We start from the raw sequence: 22,665 nt of genomic DNA, 5'->3' as shown, positions 1-22,665 counted from the left end.
ATTAATTTAAGAACACATCACAAAGTGATTTGCTTTTGAGTTTTTTTTCTTTTAATGGATGGCACTTACCCCTCAGACAGGGTGGACTTGACACTGCCCGTTCGGGTGACTTTTGGCCCATGGTGGTGTGGAAGCGGCAGGTCTATGGATTCTGAACTTGTGTGTAAACTGGTCATACTGTGGCAGCTCAGTGTGTCTTTACTGCCTGCAGAAGAACTGCTGAGATTTGGAGGCCATGGACGAGCATTAGAGGGCAGAGAGAGACCTGACGCCGGACTAGAGGCTGGGGAATCAGTGCCCAGGTCAGGCGTTTTGCCATACAGGGGGCTGCTGCCTCCGCTCTGCCCACCCATACTGCCCAGACTACCTGTTCCTGAGGAGGGCGAATCCAAACTAGCCTGCCGCGCCAGTGTGCCATGGGGGCTGCCCAGTGCTGAGGGGCATTTGCCAGAGTCAGGAGTGCCAGGGGAACTGGGTTTGCTACTGGCCTTACTGCCAAACAACCTGGGTAAAGAGAAAACAACGCAAAAAAGTGCTTATAAAAACTTTGCTTATGTACATTTTGCAATGAATTGGGTTGATTTCACAAACAATTTACTCAAGATTGGCTTTAATGTAACCATGCAATTTCACTTAAAAACAAAGTTTCATTACTGAGTTGCCAGCATAATTTCATTGGCCAGCTTCCAGTACTCATACAAAATCAAATCTGCTTTCAGTGCTGGATCTGCCCATGGTTTTCGCAGTGTGTCTCCAGCAATAACAGCCTGAGGCGAGGCAAGCTAAATCAGCTACATGCTTTGGCTTCATTTTGCAGAGTAACGCACCATGCAGACACACTTTTAAGTGGACATACCTAATAATACAGAGATCAGCGTTTTGGAAACACACTTACCGCATCTGCTTTAATTAACACTGGATTGAGTCTGATCTGAATGGCAAATCATGCTCCCTGAGGAGTGTTTCCATAAATGCACTTACACACCATAACCACCAGGTGGCAATCTGAGCTTCCTCTATCTTGTGTGCAACCCTCCTCTGATGTGGGAGAGAGGTGATACCACAGACTGCTAAAGCTGCGTTGTGATTTAGATTCTCAAAAATAGGTTGCATAGACGTCAGGGAGGCACAATGTTTGTGGATGTGAAGACTGTGCCAAAAACTTTACAGTGTTTTGGCTAAAAGAAGTCAGCTTTCTCTAAGTAGGAGCTAACCAGGCTGCAAAACAAGACCCCATTCTCAAATCAAATAAACAAAACTATTAAATGAATGAAAGAAAATATGAACCAGACTACATTTAAAGATAGACATTGTTATATTTTTCTGTTAGTTTTACATAACAAACCCTTGTGATGCTGCACAGTCATTCAATGATGTCCACTGTGAAATCTGTTCCTTAAGCAAAATTATTTAAGACTTTGATTATATCTATTCATCAGAGCATTTGTGGGATGCTGACAAGATTTCACATTGTTTAATGGTGGCTAGGAGGGATAAAAGTGTGAGACGGAGTACTATAGCTATGAATAAAACAATGAGCTCTATAATCCATCACACAATATCCTGGATTTCGAAGGTAAGCCTAAATTCATTGGCAGATCAAATCTGCAGTGCAGCACAGCCTGAGGCAGCACACTTCTATCTCACATACTTACAGAGGAAACCCTCCCTCAACGCTGGCCAAGAGGTCATGACATATGAAGATGAGCCAAACCACAAAGAGCAATTGTTCTTTCTTACTGTCTGCCTGTGTCAATTTGTCTCAAGCTAACTGCCTACTTTGCTTTCATATTTAGTCTCATCTCTGGCTGCATGTCATCTTTGTCTAACTTTTCTTGTCCTCCAGTTACCCCAGTCACATTATTAAGAACGAAAGTCAGTTACCTGCGGAATGTGGGGGATGCAATGTCTGGGTATTTGGAGCCTGGCTGTCTGAGTCCGGATTGGGTTGAAGTGGGACTGGATTTGGGGGAGGTGGGCAACCCCGTTCCCTCCTGATCTGACCCTGCCACTTTTTCTTTATCAGTCTGGTTGATGGTGACAGGACTAGAGCGTCCTGACCCTACTTTCCCAGTGTCTCTTCTCTTTGTGCTGGTTGGGGTTCCAACTGCAACTCCACTTCCTCCCGCAGACTTTCCACTGACATTTGAATCAATGCTGCTGGAGCTGGAACGATGGCCACTGCGGCTCACCACACTGCTTCCTCCACTAGATGACTTTGCTGGTCTTGGTAGGGAGCGATACTGGAGTGGAACCTCTGAGCCTCCACAGCCTAATAAAACAGCATCGTCTTGATGTTGAGCACCATCGAGACTCGTCTTCCGCCCATTGCTGATACCCGTGCTCTTGCCGATACAAGCAGACTTGGGAACCTTGCCTAGAGTTGCAGAACCACTAGTCAGAGTGGCTCCACTGGCTGTAATCAGGGCTCCAGCGGGACCTGGAATCTTCTTATAGCCAAAAGAACTTGTGGTAGGTGGCCGAGCAATTCCTGAGGGTGGCTTCTTTCCTTCATCTCCACTGCTTTTGCCTGCATCTGATGGAGAACGCTGAATGCTTGGGCTCTTGGGTGAGCCTTTACCCTTCTCAGATGCCTTGGCATCATCCGTCTTACCTGTCAGCAGATAGATGTTCGTTATGGCATTGGCAAGTTCTGCTTAATCATTCAATACTGCTGGCCAAGGGTTGCCAGATTTTGCACTTTTTTGCAAATAATTTCACAGCCTAATCAATCATCACCAATACAATATAAATACACTCTGCCAAACAATGTGTTCTAGCCAACAGCACTTTTATGCACAAATCAGCAAACAGCACAGTTAAGGTACTTTCTGCCAAAGTTCCTTGTTCCTGCTGAGTGTCCTAAAAAGTAGCTTTACAAAGCTTACAGATCTGCAAAGGTTGAATTAGTCAACAAAAAGACAAACACCCAATAGACCCTTAAAGTTCTCAAAATAGCTTTTTGATTTCACCTGATCTTTGAAGCTACAGTATGCAATCCTTTAGAATACCTTGCATAAAAGCCCCCTGTTGTGAGATATCACTGAAATTGGGCAGCCTTTGTTTTTTTATACAGCTAAAAGGAATCTGTCTCTTTTATGCTTCCTTGCAGAAACTAGCAGGTTACAAAAGTTTCTCATAGACATTTTGAAAGGATACCAAGTGTTTGATAGTACCTCTTCTATGAAAGTTTGATACCTGGTGTTTTAAGAGAAGTTGACGTGCCTTTGGTTCTTGGTGGTGTGATTCCAACTTGAGCACTCATGCCTCTCCTCCAGGAGCCTGTTTGAGACATGGGCAAACCTGTCTTCTGGCTAATGTCTTCACCCTGACATGAAGAGGAAGGGGATGAAGTCTTCCACTTGCAGGAAGGGTCCATCCCTGGCTCCATCTCTTCATCAACCTTCTTCAAATCCTCAGCACCAGCCCAGCTGCTAGCATCCTGCTCGATGTGTCTGTGCGTCTCTTTATTTGACTGTGAATCACACAGACACACAGAATATAGCACATGCGCTGTAATCTCACATTGGCAATCCATCTGACAGATGGCCAAATTTTTCTTACTAGCCAAAGCAAAATGTCCAAAACTCTCAGTCTGTTCAATCTGCTGTGGCCTACTGACAGACTGCTGATACGAAGCTATTTATAAAAATATGTGTGCGAGGAGAAATAAAATACACAAGACTAGAATGGATGCACACCTGAGCTGCTTTGCTCTTGCGGGACGAGATGCCGGAATATGGGGCTGGATTCAGATCATCAGTGCTGATGTTGTCTAAAGTATCACTCAAACCACTGCTGACAGAACTACTGTCATCCCAGCTGTAAAGACAAAAGAGGCATGTGTTAGCAGAAACAAAAACAAAACCAAATTGTGTGGGGTTCCTATTCACAATCCAGAAGCATTGCTAATATAGTAGATGGTGGCATACACATACACACTCTTCAAAAACAACACTTTCATTTTTCTAACATCCAAGAAGACACACAATTATATGGGAATATGTATGTAATAAAAGAAGGATTGTATTGCATCTTAGCTTAGCTTTTTTTGCTCAAATGCTAAAAATCAAATCAGTGTGAAGATAAATCAAAATGAAGATACTTAAAAGAGTGCTGGTTAATCGTACCTATTGACTTCCATAGTAACCCTTTTTCCAACATGGAAAATATGTCCCATCAATATGTAACATCAACTAGAAATCCTTAAAATATCACCTATAGTGTTCATCAGAAGAAACCATTTTGGGTGAACTATACCTTTATGTCTATATACAATATTTTAAAAAATAACATGTCTCTGACTACACGTTGAGAGCTGTAGATCCAACCATACACGTTTAGTAATGTTTGTTGTAATAACAACCAAAGTTGGCTAATAACTACTTTGGGAAATCCAACACAAAACACCAAAGCAACCATTTAAAATTTTATGTAAATAACCAAGGATGAAACCATATTAAAATCCTACTGGTCAAAAACCCTAATCCACAAATATGTTCAGATTGGCTGCAATTGTGTCACATCAAGCACTAATATTGCTTCCAGTGTTCATAAAAAAGAAATTGCTCTACTTATCATGATGTGTTTAGAAATAACACATTCACTATTGCACCCCTGTCATACGTACATTTAATTAGGACATTATGTGCATGATTTATAACCATTTTCATTCTTGTAGATATGTCCCGTTTGTGCTTTGTTTGGTTTTTCAGAGTAATATTCAGGCAATATTTAGATAAAATGTCATATTTGCAAGATTTATCTTTGATTTGAACATTCCTGACAAGAACCAGGACTAAAAATACAATAGCAGTGCACCTTGTTGTTGACTCACTGTCACCATCTTATTCATTTTAATTTGCTTAATTAGCCACTCTGTGGCTTTGTCACTTCAACTCTCATTAACTATTGACAATATTTCTTTTTCCCCCAGTCCTGACATTCTCATTCCTCTCCATTTATTAGACAGTGTTTAATCAATGAAGGATATTAAACAGTAGCTTTGACACCCTCGACTTTGTTGACCCAGTTGAGAATTCCTGACGGAAAGCTGGGTGTGAATGCATATGAAGTTATTATCACGGCCAAAAGAGAATTGTATAGGCTTGCGTAACATGGCCCAGTCAATTGCAAAGTCATTTTCTGTCTATTACAGCAGATAAATCATATGCTGATATTTATCGCCTACTGCCTTTCCCTTGTGTTGCTAAGCGAACGCTGTTTGATCACATGTGTGCCCGCATATGTCCTCACACTTAATGAATGCTTCAGATCTGATCACAGAGATCTTGTATTCATTTCTCTGATGACTCCTGGCTATCTGATGCTCGGCTCTAGACTAAATTGACAGCTATATCAACATATAATCCATTTAGACCAGACAAACAGAAACATCCTGGCATTTACCGACATTTGACATTAAACGAGATCACTGAAATATTCAAACCTCTTTCCTGATGTCAATATCTACAGTTCAATTATGCATATCGATATTAAGATTCCGAGTAATGCTCGCAGAACGACGTTGGCACAGAAAATCTGATACATTCATGTCTACCCAAGAGATGCGCCTGTCCAGCATGTTTCGTCTTCCTTTTGAAATGTTTGACGAGCTAGTAAAGATCCTCTCAACTTTTAGAATGTATGCAGGAGTGAGTGAGAGGAAAGGAAAACTTTGAGAGGCTGAAAGTGACTGGATAATAATTGTGAGAGACCCCGCAGGGCTCTTAACACCAGCATGTGGGTGTTTCTGAAGATTCCAGCATTAGAAAGAGGCTCGGTGGGAGTGAGTGTGTGCGCAATCACTCTAAAAATATCATTATTGATTTTTCAACATTCTTGTTTCTCCCTTATTTAACTCCAGGAGCACTTGACACATTAAGTTTGGAATCTGATACTGTTATACAATAATGTACTGTAAATTAAAGATTAGAGATGAGGAACTTTAAAGGCTATTATATAACATTTCAAATTTGATATTAATGCAGTGAGCTGCTAATCAATAAACAATCAGTCAGATTTATGAAATTTAACTTACATAAAAACCATACAACGAACATCGTTTTTTACTTGTAATAAAATACAGAATATAGAAATAAATTTTTTATAAATATTTTATTTAGAAATTTTATTTATAAAACATACTAAATTTCATAAATTGTCAAGACATTTATACTTTTTTAATTCAACTTGACATACTAAAATTATTAAAGCTATAATAAAATGTATTTAAAAATATAGATAAATAAAACATAAATGACAAGAATATACAAAAAAACACTAAATTTTGGACTAAAATTACAATAGAAACACAATACTTTATAAAAAATAGTAAAATAACATTATCTACATTCAAATTTACTGTGGCAGAATCTTTTTTTTAGAAAAATAATCTACAGTACAGTATGTTTAAAGACATGTCGTTTTCTACTTAACAATTTACATAAGAAATAATTGACAAAAAACCATTGAAAAATCTGAACAATATGTGTTCATACTGTTGACTGAAGTCTATTATCCAAATTAAATTCCAATTATACCACAGTTACAACAAATAGAGACTGTTCAGATGTTGTATTTTTGAGTACAGTTTAGAGTTGTCAGGTTTTTACCCTCAAATCACTTTTCAAGTTTTGAAACTTATGCAAAGCCTTCTGTTTTTATGTTGACATTAACTGACTGTAAAATAACAATAATAATAAAAGTGAAGTTAAACTATACTGTGGTAAAGATCGACCTGGAATTTTTATACTTTATATGAACAGTTCCCTAAAAATAATCACACAACACAGAATGTTCACCAGCCAATCAAAAACATTCAACATCTCTGTAGCATATATTTTATTAAACACCTTTAAAATGTAATTGTGTGACAGTTTCATAGCATAGCTGTCTCCATTCATATTACAAATATCCTTAATTATTGCTCCACAACCTCTCTATCCCATGATAAATACATCTAAATATATATACACAGTGTGCTATCTTCCTATATATTCGCTCATTTAAGTTTTTTAAGTCAAGAAATTGTGAAGTAAAATATACAGATAATCTGCATATTGAGTGGCACTTTTCAAGAGTGAAATGCCTTCAGCATCTAGTGGCTTCAGCTTTAACACCTGGATAGAGTTATTGACTTGTTGGTCCTATGATGATCTACTAGTCATCAGTTCAGACGAATGTTAAATGAAGCTTAACATTACAAGTGGAAGTGCAAAGTGTTGCAACAGACCACCTACACAAATCAATAACCACCAAATGCCATTCCAGGCCAGCTCACAATTGGCCCTAATACACACTCTGTTGAAACCTTACCTGCCTGAGTGCTTTCTAGGGCTTTCTGCCTTCTGTTCAATTGCCCTCCTACTACGCAACAGTAAACACCTGAAACTGTGCTATACTCAAGCTTAGGTGGGCATCCTTTGCCCGGTGGGCCACTTTTTGGCATGGGCTCACTAGATAAGGTCACCTTGACAGTCTTGTTTCCACACACCCTTGTACCCGCTGAGTGTGCCCACTGTTTTGAGAGAGTGACATCAGCAGGAAAAAAAACACTGTAAGAATGATGACTAAACCTGCACCAGGACGCTGCAAGTAGGAAATGGATTATTTAAAGTAAAGGGTTTGATTTTTTTTCATTTTCTCAGTAGCTTGATTTTTTCAAGTGAACATGTGTAATGCATTTTAAATATATATCTTTTGTGGCAATTGACCATGACAAATGGACTATAACAAATGTTATATATTAAAGCATATTTGGAAAAAATTAACTGAGAATGAATTCCCTCTACTGCAGTTTGAGATAACATTGCATGGCTTTCCATAAAGCAGAGAAGTACTGTAGAACAATCTGTCTGTTTGCCTGTTAACTTTATCTTTTTTTCACTTAGAAGCCAAATTAGGCAAAGGTTAAATATAATGGTTGTTCTCCTAAATATATTGATTCACTGATATTTTATTACTACTTTCGTGTTAAGCTTTTAGACTGAATTCTCTCACAGTTTATTTAGCAGAACAGACTCGGGGCGACTGCCAATGAATATCTACAGTATAGTGTTCATTATTTTTGAGAAATCAGATGATCTAGAACATGGCAGTATCGTATTTGAAAGCTAGTGTGAACAAGATGCCTTGTGAAAGACAATCAAAATAAAGGTGCAGTATATAAGTTTGACACCCGGTTGTTAAACTAGGTATTGCACTCTTAGATCAAAATAAATGCAGCGCTGCCAGATTGCCAGAGTTTCAGTAGTTCAGGTTGCCAGATTGAGGACAGAAGAGAGTGATTTAAACTGTGTTCTAAATAAAAGCAATAGCACCCGTTAGAAGGAATATTTTCCATATTAAAAGAAGTGTTTGTCCTAACCAACACCTTTAATTGATATCTTAGAAATGGCTTCTATTTCTCACCAGTGAACAACACCTCAATCACCTCAGGTACACCTTATATACTTTATATATACTGAAACACAAACTTCTGAAAACACACATGGCACATATATCTCAAAAAGGCTAGAAGTCTAACATTTTAGATATATGTGCACTTATGATCATTACACAACCATTAGAAAAACAGTATGAATGCTGGAAAGTTAAGTGCATGCCCAGTGTGCATGTACTGTGTGAGCATGTTTTTTAGGATTTACAGTGTGAACGGAGGTTGATTTTCTGAAACAGTAACAATGGCAGTAAAAAATGAAAGCGCAGTAGTGTAAGTTCAGCATAAATGCCTGTTTTAGAACAAAGCCACTCTTATACGGACCTGAATGCTTAAAAAATACAATGTTTATATATTTGTCCTGAAACTATTAGGAACTGTTTACAGACATGTATCTATTCCAGTTTTTTTAAAGTTTAATTTTTCCATGTGCTTCCTCTGTGCTTTTCTAACATACTGTTGGCTGCCATGTGTACGCATTGTAATTTACTGTACCAAATGAAAGAAATCAAGGTTAATTCAATTCTAGGACTTCTAAACTTCTCAAACATACTGTAAGCTGCCATACTGTATGTATGCATTATAATGTTCTTAAAAACACTATTTACTGTACCAAACAAAAGCAATCAAGGTTAATTCAATCTTAGCACTAAATTGATGTTGAAGTGCAAAAATACTGCAATCTGGAATACTTTAATACATGATTCCACTGGTTCTCTGTATTATTTTAAAACAACAGTGAGACCTAATGCTGCAAGTTGGATAAAGACCCCAGAGAGCTGCCCTAGAAGCTCGTCTATATGGGCCGAATATTTTATTCATTTCTGCACTGTCATATCTGTGACGAGACTGACAGTTGGATCAGGGTGACATGCTGTCCTCAGACACCGGTCCATTCATAACGGCAACTCCAATCTAAAAGAATACACTACCACTGCTTTGCCTTCACTTGTTTCTTATCCATAATTCACAGAAAGCCAAGTATTTTGTTATCTTAATGTTGAAGGAGCTATATACAATATTTTTTTTTTTCTAGCTTGTGTTTGATTAAACAAATATCCTAATCTGACTGTTGTTTTTTTTCAATTAAAATACCTCACAGTATCACTGCTGGCATGCACTTTACATTTACTGTGCTGTGCAGACGTCCATTCAAGCATACAGTAATATTCTCATGCAATATTCAGGTTTGAAAGAACTATGCAACAATAACATCCAACTAAAGCTTCTTTTGGCGTCCTACATGGATCAAAACAAATAAATTTTCTGATCATTACATGCACCCATTGGTCTGTTAAATATATTTAATACTGTATAGCATAATTATGTAAAATAATTTTTAATAAGAAAAGAAACAAAGTCTGTACAGTTGCATAAAAGTCCTACACCATGTTATTATGTACTGTAACATTAAATAATGATCTAATTAAATCTTTTCAAAGCCTTTTTTAACTTAAAAAATATAAATTAATGTGAAGATGTGATAAATGTGATAAATTAATCCCAAATATTAAGTAGAAGATTTCAGGTCACAGCCCTATATTAATTATTTTCAACACTTCCATTTCAAAGATACTCATTTACAGAAACATTATCTGCTATACAATGATCCACAAAGGGAAAATATACAACATTTTGAAAACTTTTGAATGTTGACAATACCTCAAAACAATGCATGACATAAAGAATAATCTAATTAAACTCAGCAAAACCTATCAATAAATACACATTCATGGACCTTTCACACCACAGTATCCCTAATGCTGAAAGGCCTGTTAAAGCAACCAATATACCCAAGTATGTCCCAAAAATCAAGTGACTGACCACTACTCAGGTGAAAGTGTGAACAACCAACTCACCACCCTGGAATTGATGCTGTCTGGCTGTCTGCAAGCTGCCCGTGTCACATTGTAGCTCCAGGGAAGAAGAAAAAGCAAAGGACAGGGGGAAATAAGGAAGGGAAGAAGATGGAGGAAGATTGCAACCCACCTGCCTGCTTGCGAAACATGGGCTGGAGGGAAGAAAGCAACATCTCGGCACTTCTTACAGCTCCACCCCACCCCCCCCCCCCCACCTCACTCTCCCCTGGGCCCTTCATACACTCAGAAAAAAAAATGCTTCAGACATCCTCTTCTGACTGGGGCGTTGCCAGAAAACATAGAGTCCAATCAAAGTCAGAGTCATGGTCAAACTTCAAGTTTCATGCAGGGTAACTCAAGGGAAATGATGCACAGCGACCTTTATGCACTCGGACTTAAGAATCTGGAAATATTCGGCATGTATTTATAAATACTTAATGTCCCTTATTGAATAAATGTACAAAATGCATCATTCAAAGGAGGAAAAATGTCCTATTTGTATCATTTAATCAAATCAGTTGAATGAAATGACCTTGTGTAGGCGAAGTATGACAATGCCATCTCTTATGAAATCAGGGACAGTCAAACGTCACTGGCTTGAGTGGAAAAATGTGTTCCGAGCTCTGCATTGCAGAGAAAACCGACAAGCAGCCGCCACGAAACACTAAATCCGCATACCCCTTCACTTCTGGAAATCAATACACTGGCACCACTCAGAGATGTACACAGAGTATCTATTTCTCCAACAGACAAAGCCACAATCACTAAAGCAGTGAACTGCATCCTTGAGGAGTGATTGTGTGACAGAATATGTGCAAAGGACAGCTGATGAACACTGTGCCTGTGGTGATCGCAGGGAAACTATTCGTTTAAAAATCCAATTATTATTTTTCTGTCTTAACTGACCCAGTGGTGGTGCCCAATCTGGACCCATCCCATTTATTTTCCCTAAAGAAATGGAGGTTCAGGGTCATTTAAATTGGCTTTGTGCTGCCCTCTTAATCACAAAGGACCCCTTGGTTGTTTTGGATGTCAAGTATTGCAAACAACAAATTGTGTTATGGTATGTTTTAAAAAATTCCAGCATAAAGTATAGACATGCCCAACCATTGGGTGAAAATACATAAAACAAGTGTTTGGGTCTATTTGTATTTTATTTACATTTGTAAAAAGCCATTCATATGGTGCTATGTTTTGTATGGCATAGATGGTTGAGTGTAGTAGTTTTTTTATGCTAAGAAAACTTATTATATTCCTGAAAACATTCATGTTATTTCCTTATCTTTGTTAACAAAAAAAATTTTGATTATGACTTCAGGTGCTAGAGGGTCAACAGTAAAATTTCTGGAAGAAAAAAGAGAGAAAAAAAGCTGTAAAAAAATCTTTGAATTTTTATCTTACTTAATTTCCTTAAGAATTTCTGTGAGTATTTTTTGAGAAAATGTTTTAATAAATAGCTTTAGACAAAGTAAACATTATAAATAAATTATTAATACAGTTTAAATATAAATGTAAAATATAAATGTGCTTTTATACTGTATTAAAAAGAGGAATTTCCTATTTAGAGGATATTTGCATAAATAAAGACATTATATATCAGAGTAGGTTGGCTATCTGCCTGTCCACTAATGAAACCTCTTGTTTGTTTATATGGACAGTTTCTGTTTACATCCCCAGAGCAATGATCAATCCTGATGCTCTATTACTTTCTGACTTTAAGCAGTGTTTGTCACTGGCGGAGCGTCTATCAAATCCATTATCTAAACAGATGCACACCGACTGCATGAAGAATTCAGAATTAATCCCCCAAACCCAGACAGTCAACAAACAGAAGAAAAATGGCTTGATTGAATTCTCATTTATTCTAGGAAAAATCTGACAATATTTTTTGGCATAGATAGAGCAGTGATGGCTCAGGCATGCTGCTGTATTGATCAGGACCAGCACGACAGTAGGCCTTAATCGTGGTCAAAATAGGCATCTGATAGGTGTAACGAGTGACATCATTTATTTAAAGATGGATAGTTTTTAGCTATTTCACCCTGACTTCACTGAATCCTTCATTTTATTGTTCTTGACCTTATTTTACAATGTGGAAGTACCTCCGTTTTTGCGATTGTTTTAGAACTTCAGTTTCCTATGGGGAAAATGACTACAGTGGGAATAATAAAAGGCAGAAAATGGTCAAATTACTTGCTCAACAAACATGTGTGTTCATGACTATACACAAAAACAGTTTGCAACATCTAGCAGCATAACAAGCTGTTTTTAACGTCTAAAAATCAATGGAAGTTAATAACACTGGAAGTCTCAAACCAAAAAGATTCCAATAGCTGCGCCCGCTCATACATCAAGAATAATGTCAATAGATATGGCCAATTTTATAGACAGCCCAAAGGAAAGCAGGGCATGGTGAAATAATGAATTAGCACTCTCACAGGTTTTTCCCAGGTGAACATGCAATAATTACTCAGCTCTTCTGCAAATGCTTAAGGCTGAAATTCAAAACTAAAAGTGCTGAACATCCAAACAAGTATGCGAGTTGCTTTCTCTGTTTAGTTACTACTTAAAATCCTTGGAGAGTCTAGAATGCATTTACATTGACACACCAACAAACTTTGTATCCTGCAAATACGAATGGATTAGGAAAAAATCGCTCAAGAGGAATGCTCACAGTGGTAATAATGTGACTGTTGAGGAAAGAAACCAAGTGGGTTGACCTTAAACTGTCTGGAGTCAGATTTAGGTTTACTTGGCAGACTTTGATGGATGGTCTTGAATGCAGTGGGAAGGAAACACAAGCCAGAAGTCTGGCAGGGGGTCTTAATATTGTGAGTCTTGGGAAACATGGTCGGATATTGCAAAGTGTTACAGGAGACTTCAAATGCTGAGACAAACATACAGCTGGAAAAGGGTAAGCAGGGGCTTCTGTCAGCTTTATGATCAACAATTCATCTCTTTCATAAACTTCAAAGTACTTTATCTTGTTCGTAGTGGGGATTTTTTGGTCATCTCAATTAGTTTTTTTTTTACTTCAAATCTTCAATTGGACACAAAGTAAAAAATTTCCATTGTTTCAGTGATCACACTAAACTATGATATATTTAAAATGATTAAAACCTTCTTTTTGAGAACTGTGCAAAACCTAGTAGATTTAGGAGGATAATAGCTAATTATTTAAGAAGATTTAAAATGACATTTAATTACTATTTTGGGGTTGCATTGTGTTTTTTTTCCTAATTTAAATCATTCATGTTCTAAATATGCAATCTAAACTAGATTATCATATGTACAGTATATACATGTAGAAAATTAGTTTCTTTGTGTATAAAGTTATGATTTATACTCGTGTAACATGATTTTTGTTTTTATTATGATGATAAAATTGCTGATGACATTTCTTCTAAATTTAAAATAAAAAAAGCTCCACTGTAAAACCCAAAAAGTTAAGGTAACTCAAATCATTTGCGGACACCGATGGCAACAAACCATTTAAGTTCAAAAACAAATCCTAATGAGTACTGTGAACTTAACCCATTTGAGTAAACGGAGCAATTTGAGCACAGTAAAACCCGATAAATGAAAAGAACTCAAAAACCCAATGGGTTAAGGCAACTCAAACTCTCTGAGGAAACCGATTGCTACAAAACATTTGAGTTAAAAAAAATCTATATGAGTACTGTAAACTTACTCCTATTAAGTTGAAGTAATGGGGTATTTAATTAAGTCATTACAGTGTGCTTTTTTATATAAATTAAACAAAAATCTAAAGACATATTTCTATTCATTTATAGACAGCATCAATGTATCAATGTTACACATGTCCGTAATCAGTCCATTACAAAATAAAACAAATATTCACTCGAGAATCCAACCTAATCAATCTAGAAAATCCATAGAAACTGAAAATTCTTTAACAGTCTCTTAAAATTGTTTCATAGCTGTGCATATTCAACCTTTTTTTATCCTTTGTTTCATAGAATGAGCAGCTTTGGAAAGCAGAGCAGGAAAAGTCATTCATGAAGCAGGCAAATGAATCTTAATTAGCTGATGATTTCCTGCAGCAAATGAGATGGTACAGTGGCCATCTATAACCTGGATGAAAACCATGACTCCATTTCACTGTGATGAATAAAGGTGCAGTAGTCCGAATCATTTTGATTTTGGTGTAATGATTCATCCTGTCAGACAGATGTATAAAAACACTGAATCAGTCTCCAAACCTCTTATGTCTAATAGGAATCTTCGTCAAAGACTGTAAAATCACATCACTACAAAATCCTCCCGCTGTTTACCACAGAATAACAAAGCCACAGATCATTTTAGCATGAGTCCTTCAAACACACTCAAACCCTCATATCTTCTTGCGCTTCTTGCGAATAAACACAAACCGATCCCTAAAGCTTTCCTTTCAAGTCCAAAAATGCAGAGCAAGCTGTCATAAGCAGCCAGCCTCTTTCTGTAAGTCTGAAAGCGAAGGGTTTTACTTATTCATGTCCGTGTGCTGTCGTATGGGTCCTGCTTTCTCAACCTCAGAGCTGCCGCGAGCCATGCCTCATCTATGTTGCATGATGGGAGTATTTATAGCAAAAGACTTCACCACCATTGGATTAATCTCAAGGCAAATGATTTCCAGACACCAACACAATGAAACACACATCCTATTTGTCAGACAGACAATTCAGCAAGTCAACACTGTTTAATTAACATTATAAGAGGATTACCAAAGACAACACTGCTACTTTAAAGAGAACATATTATACTCCTTTTCATAAGATGTAAATCTCTGGTTTCTCAAGAATGTGTCTGGGTTTCAGCTTAAAACACCCCACAGATCATTTCTAAAAGCTTGCCCTCAAAAATTGCCCTCATTTGTCTGTGAGCAAAAACAGTGAAAAGTTTTGTGTGTCTCTTTACATGCAAATTCTCTGCTCCTTTCCAGAAGGAGTCGGAGCTTTTACAGGTTATCCTGACATTCCAGAAACAACAAAACAACCAGCCTCACAATTTTACACCAGAGTCTGAGAATTGTGGAGACGAAGACTGCACCAAAACGTTTATGAAAGGTCATTGCACACTGAACCTGAAATTTTCATATGTTGTGTCAATTGCCTTTACACACTGCCTCCAAAACTTTTATTCCATCATAAATAATTTTTGATTGGGTTTGATCTATTTTAGCTTTTGCTATCCGTAAAAATAATTTTGAGAGTTAAGACAGAATGTGACGGACTGGTGAGGACCACTTCTGCAGACTATTTAATGCTGTTTTAGAGATTAGAACATTATTACGATTAGTACAATTGTCCTACTTTAAAGAAAACTTCATCTTTATAATCCATCAACTCACTATACAGTCCATAATAATGTGTGTTTATATTACACTGACAGCATTTTCAAGCTCTGGTCTCTGTAAATTCAATCAGTTGCGGTGGTATATGTAGTCACATATTTAGCCATATATCATGTTAACAAGCAAGGAAATTTAGAAACCTTCACAAATTATGAAGTGACACAATTTTTTTGGATGTAAAGTAAAGAGCATCAAGTGCTCGTGTTGACTCATCCTTCAGAAATATATAGCGGTTTATTGACAGTCTTTAGCACATTTACTTTCAAATGAAATTCAATCACAATGTCCTCAGTAACTCATGATGAGTCTTATGTTTGTTGGTTCCTCCAGCAACAGAACATGTGTAATGCTTTTTTTTGTGTGTGTTTCTGGCACAGACGTTTTAAATCTCCAGCTGCTACAGCGAGTGGACAGTGCTGTGGGTGGAAATGTGTAGATTAATGTGTGCTAATGTATAATAAGATCCCCTTCCTGCATCACTATAGAAGTGAAATCTGAGTGGCTCATTTCCCACATGCTTGCAGAAAAATGCTGACCATGCTAAAGTTTCTGGGTTGTCCTTTTTCACATTTTCTGTGTTGGCAGATGCACCAGGGACCTGATTAAAAATCCCTGATACCCTTTAGGATTTACCCAATTTTTACACAGTATATGGCATATTTCTGCAACACAAAATTATTGGCATTATTAGGAAGACGTGTTGCTGTTGGCTGGGCTGCTTATTCAGCAGTCAGGGTTTTAAAAGGGCAACAGCAGATTGAAATAATCTCATTTTCCCCAGCCTGAGGGATTCAAACTGAGCTACATGCCACGGCAGGAGAGAAGGGAGTGAGCTTTGTTTAAATGGCCAAATCTCAGCAGTCCCACTCTTTGAGGTACGACACACAGATGGCCGCTCAAAGCATATGACAGCCTCAATTATGCTACTACACACTGCCAATATGCAAACATGCTACTGACTGGCTCTTTGCTGAAATGGAGAAAAGTTAGCAAGCTTCCGCCTTAGGAAGCAATGATATAATAATGTCAGTTGCTCTGTTACAAACGGATCGGGACAAAGGAGATGAGTATCCAAAAGCAGTTTATAAATAAGTGTAGTCAAACAGGCAACGGTCAAACAGGTATAGCACACAGCAGCATAAAGGTAATCCAGGATCAATAGTAGTAATTCAATTGTAGTTCTCCAACGATCTGCATAGGCTAGATTGCTGATGGTCGTGACACGCACAATTTTAGTTGTCAACCTGTATAGGTTGAATTAGTTGGTGTTTAGTTGAAGCTTTTTTATTGATAGTACTTCAAAAGTACATTTGCTATTTCCTTATATCATAAAGTTAAAATATTCAAATTAATTCTGTAATTACAACATGTGTATTATATTTTTATATTTGATGTTTATATGTATATTTGTTTGTTTATTTGTCCATAAAGCATGGTAATTGTGACCACCAATTGTGGTCAAGTCAATTCATGGAATTAACAAACCGTTAACTAGCACTACTAGCTTAATAAACAACTAATTAGCTGTTCATGAATAGTTAGTAAGGTAGAAGTTTAGTCTAGGTTTTGGGTAGAATAAGATCATACCTTATTATAACTACTAATGAACTGATAATATCTTAATAATAGGCAGGTAATAAGCCAATAGTTAATAGTATATATGTTAATAAGAGTTATATGTATAATATAATATAATATAATATAATATAATATAATATAATATAATATAATATAATATAATATAATATAATATAATATAATATAATATAATATAATAAATAGATAGATAGAGGTGTGTTCAAATTCCAAATGAATCATCCTTAACAACACAACTGATTCATTAAAATCAGCTCATCACATAGCTTAATCTTGTTTTTTTTAAACTTTACATTATTATTCAGATTTCTGCGGCAGAGAGCCGAGTGATGGGTTTAGATTGTAAGCGCAGAGCAAAGAACAGTCAGACGAAAACATTAAGCAGCGACAGTAATGAGTCCCTCTGGAAGCTTCAGCTCTCTCCACCCTAAAACACCACACCGCACAGAGAACAAGCACACGGGGATCATGTTTATCTTCCCAATTAGAGCTGGTAATTGGTCAGGGAGTCAGGGGTCGCTGAAATACTAACCATAAAACACACCGGTAGTGACTACTAAACATCCAGAGCAATCAAATATATGAGCTGCCATTAAAACGCAATGCTAATAGAGTGAAAGCAGTAAGAGTTGGAGAGAGAGAGGGAAAGTGAAAGGGGATTTTTCCAGTGTCAATCTGATTTGGCAGGGGTTTGAGTTGACAGTTTTCCTCAATCGCAGGCCCTCTGGACAGGTTGGGTTCATTAGTCTGGGGAGTGCAAGGTTCAGTCTGGAGACCTTGAGCACAGCTGATCCTTATCCACAGCAAAACTGACTGTTACCGAAGGCAAGACTAAAATACAATGGCTCCCTGAGGCTTGGGACTGTGCCATTTCACTGGATATAGGGTGGCGGAAAATACTAGACACTCTTGGGAAAAGAAAACAGTCCCCCATCCACCCTTCCAAAAAAATAAAAAATAAAAAATTTCAAATATAGATTTTGCAAGCGTCACCTAGCAAGCTGATGGTCAAAAAGTGTTGGGCTATTGGTGAGCATCTGTTGGGCTGTTTTTTTTCTGGTGCGTTCCACATGTCAGATCTAGTCTGGATCATGTGGGTGAGTCAATTTAGCATGATGAATAGGTGTCTGAGACAACGGTGAGAGAGATCGCTTTGGGTGCATTTTTTAAACAACCACAAATCTTGCTGTTTTACCGACCATATTACTGCATTCCTGGAGAAACTAACTAATTAATCACTACTATCATTGAAACCACAAAATTATAATATAAAAATACTATGAATTCTGTAATTTTAAAAAAAATGTTTTGTATTATTATATTTATCTTTGTTTTTAGAACAAAATTATAATGAAACCAAACCAAAAATAAAATAAAATAGTGAATCTTATGTCTGAGAGAAAATAATAATAATGGTATAAATATTTAAGAAGCAAATTAAATAAATAATACAGTAGAATTGTTAAAATCAAAGCATTAACTAAATATATAATATAATATAATATAATATAATATAATATAATATAATATAATATAATACAATACAATACAATATAATACAATATAATATAATATAATATAATATAATATAATATAATATAATATAATATAATACAATACAATACAATACAATACAATATAATATAATATAATATAATACAATACAATACAATACAATACAATACAATACAATATAATATAACATAATATAATATAATATTTGCTAAAAAAATTTGGGTGAGTTAAGCTCTAAATAAAATGAGAGACAATGGTGTAAAAAAGTCTGTCAAAATTGTCTATTAAAATTTGTCTCATATCCATAACTGTTTGTTTATATAGATTTACTAAAAAGGTGTGCGATAAAAAACAGCTTAAAATTATTTACATCTTGAAATAACATTGACTGCTCAAATCAACTAAAATTATCTTCTAATATCTTAGGGTATATTTAAACTGAAGTAATTTTATATTATTATTATTATTTTTATTATTATTATTATTATTATTATTATTATGATATTTATTTTAAATTTTAATTACATTTATTATTTGCATTTTATTATGTACATGCTGTATAAACAAAAAACTTTGTCAAAACAATCCATTTATCAACACACAAAAATTACTAAAAAATGTTGTACTAGCAGTTAACAATGTCACTTTGTAAATATAAACTACATAATATGCATCCGCATAACATCACTGTTTTTATAATTAGCATTTTTGTCATTTACACAAAGGCAATAATGATATTCAAAAAAGGAGAAAAAAAGCCACACAATTAATAGACAAGTAAAGTGTGATAACACGATTAACATTTTACCCACATAAAGCTTAAAAGGAGTTTGTTCATTTTTGGCCAACAAATATTTTCTATTTATTTAGTCTTACAGTAGAAAGTCTATTACTGTACTGGTTTATATAATAGATATCATGCATTATAAGTAATCCAGCATGATACAATGCATCTAGGCAGTTGTTTGCACACACTAAAGCCCTTCAGTCTTGCATAACAGACCTCCATCCTGTTACCATCTTGTGACTGAATAATATGTAGGTTAGTGTATGCTCCATTCAGCCACTGCTTCATTTTGGGCAGCCAAAAAGATTGAGGGGATATATTATGTATTAACTTCCACCTGGATGTACTGTATCCCACTTATTACATGGCTACTGGTCACAAAAAAAAACAAATAAATAATAAAAATAAAAAAACTAGACACAAACCATTGTTTTGAGCTGTAATGGTTTATTATTGTTTTTAATCAAATGCAAAGCTCACCAAAACAAATTACTGAATGGAGCATACACTAACATACGTATTATTCGGTCACAAAATGGCACCAGTCAAAAAACAGTGGCATGCCAGACAAGCATATACTGTAAACATTGAATTGAGCCATAAACTGTATAAAAAACACATTCGCTGACATAGAACATAATTTGATGTACACAGATGAGCCTGTGTTATTAGTTTCAGTTGTCTTTATCTGCAAATACCTAAAAAATTTTCGACTGACCAATCAGGATCAGGTTTTCAAATAGGAAATAATAAATGTCATACAGTAAAAGGTCTATTCAAAACTGCTTGACAACAGACAAGATCCATGTTTTGTTATGAGTGTCAGGCAGCTATGATACGGCCTGGACCTCATCAGTTACTATGACACTCTGCCATTAAATTCTGCTTTCATCCAGCACAGATAAAGCTCACTTATCACAGAAAGGTCTGTCAATCTCATTCATCACCTGATATGAACTCTGTTAAAGTCCTTAAAGAGTCAGACATCACAAAATGGTGTTACATTTGGATGAATCACTCGTGTTAGAGCTTCTGCTAAAAAATTTATGGCTCCTATTATGAAATGACACAGTGAAGGGGACCGGCAATGTAATGAACTCCATTTTCCAGCATTTTGCCAATATCGCACAGTTACGGAAAGTGTCGGGCATTCATTTAAATCCTGTCAGAACTTCTTACTTTCTTAAATGAACCTGGCACTTGGCCAATTCATATCTTGTCACAGACCTTAAATGTGTAGAAATACACTATTTTTTGTGCTGAACAGTATACAGTGGTACTGCTAGTACTGGAAATGTAAATTCCTGTACCACATTTCAATTTATCTCACTGGAATTTTTGTGACATGAGGTCTTACCTGTCTTCCCCTTGCATCTCTTTGACTCCTTTCTGAACGACCTCTCGAGCCGGAGTCATTTCAGCTGGACGACCAACATTTCGAGAGTAAAGGTCTACATTTCTAGAGTAAATACCTCCGTCTGTGTGATACCTAAATGATTATAGGAAATAAAAACCCATAAATAACAGTGATTGTAGTTTTCTGAACAACTGATCAAAATTAAAATGGGTTTATGCTTAAAACAAGAAAAAAAAATCTGTAGGTTGGCTAAATAAAATTAATTAAAATTAAAACTAAATGATTTTTCATACTGCAGGGGCAGATTTTTTTTCTTGATTTAAGCACTCACTTGATTTTATATTCTTCCTCCTAAAACCAAGAAAGTCCATGTGAACCAGAAGTTCAGTATGTTGATGTATTTTCAACTGAAACGGAATATTGAGTAGGGGCAGTTTTTTTTTTTTTTTTTTTTCGCTCCTCCTTTCCTCTTTCACTTAAAGCAAACTGAAGCAAACAGTTGGAGGGGCGTGGCTTAGTATGAGAACGAATGCCATTTTGGATTAACTGTTTTTTTAATAGATTCATTTGCACAGATTAATTGTTCACTTTAAGACAAACAATGTGTGCTAGTAAAAGAACATTGTAAATTTGAATCAATGGGGACTTTGTAAACAGAATAAAACAGAATTGCACAACAGAGAAAATAAAATGGACTTTCCTGTTATCACTGGGAACAGATTTATTCTCAAATATTCTTATTTTTTTATTATACTATAAAAAGCATTCGGCATGCACTTTTAGACAAAAATGACCAATTTTATTTCATGTTTGTTGTGAAATTAATATGATCCGTGATTTACTTTGCTTAAGACCTAAAAAAATAAGAAGAGCACAAATGGTTTCATTGCTAAAAGTAAATTCAAATGAAAGTATTTATAAGTATTAGAATATAATAGTCAAATAATTTAAATGAATGACAAAGCATAATGGAACATTATCAAGTGACAAATAAAGCTAAAATAAGCCATTTAAAAACTATAATATTGAAGAAAAAAAAACTAAAATAAATTTTAATTTCACAATAAGTTAAAGTGATTCAATGAGTTATAAACACTCCACCGATGACAGAGCCCCAAAACATCAGTTTTCTGATCATAATTATGACACTTCAGCCAATCACAGTTGTAAGCAGATGTACTGCCTGCAGGTCTGACTGTGAGAGCTCTATTTTATTTAATATGTCCAAAGAAATCAGTTGCACGCAAGTTTCTTCAGGTACGAATGTCAATACTTTGTTTCTCGTGTGAGTCAGTCTTTTTGTAGATTTCATTTTGAGTGTTATTTTTTGCTCTGTCTATTCATCAGCATGGAGACAGCAAGGGCAGAAGCAATAGTGCGTCACATAGTGATGTATATGTGACCCTGAGCCATTCATCCAAACAGAGACACATGATGGTGAATGAGTGTTTCTCGCTCATATCAGAATATTGTGCTGTGAAATGCAACTGCTTTGATGGAACGTCTGTAAATGCCATAAATCCACCACTATTTTTTGTCAAACCGCCTTCTCTTTGTGAACATTGCATATTCAGACAAAAACTAAATACAAATAAAATTGATCAATGGTTTAACTGAGCATTAAATTATAAGAAACAACATGCTTTACATTGCTTAGATTATGCACTGTAAAATATCAATTAAATAAAACTTGGATGAACTCTGACTCTGAAATTCTGAAAAATTTCACAAAAGGTTTTTAAATAAATATTACAACAT

At 35.9% G+C, this 22,665-nt stretch overlaps 1 protein-coding gene across 51 annotated transcripts in view; it reads right to left on the bottom strand.

Annotated features, from left to right (window-relative positions):
* nav3 (neuron navigator 3) overlaps window positions 1–22,665 on the bottom strand; it is a 177,899-nt gene that overhangs the window by 37,079 nt on the left and 118,155 nt on the right. For 31 of the 51 annotated variants that reach the window (XM_073946576.1, XM_073946590.1, XM_073946582.1 and 28 more), the window contains 5 exons: window positions 20,908–21,039; window positions 3,702–3,822; window positions 3,199–3,475; window positions 1,885–2,614; window positions 70–504 (listed from right to left, as the gene is read on the bottom strand). In XM_073946576.1, the coding sequence (XP_073802677.1) occupies window positions 70–504; window positions 1,885–2,614; window positions 3,199–3,475; window positions 3,702–3,822; window positions 20,908–21,039 (1,695 nt within the window). The remainder of the gene's footprint in view (window positions 1–69; window positions 505–1,884; window positions 2,615–3,198; window positions 3,476–3,701; window positions 3,823–20,907; window positions 21,040–22,665) is intronic. The other 20 variants (XM_073946584.1, XM_073946598.1, XM_073946608.1 and 17 more) reach the window with 1 other exon arrangement.

Source organism: Danio rerio, chromosome 4 (genome assembly GCF_049306965.1).
Source record: "Danio rerio strain Tuebingen ecotype United States chromosome 4, GRCz12tu, whole genome shotgun sequence".
Classification (NCBI taxonomy): domain Eukaryota; kingdom Metazoa; phylum Chordata; class Actinopteri; order Cypriniformes; family Danionidae; genus Danio; species Danio rerio.
Note: the sequence above shows the minus strand (reverse complement) of the source record. Positions and strands in the feature narration are given on the sequence as shown.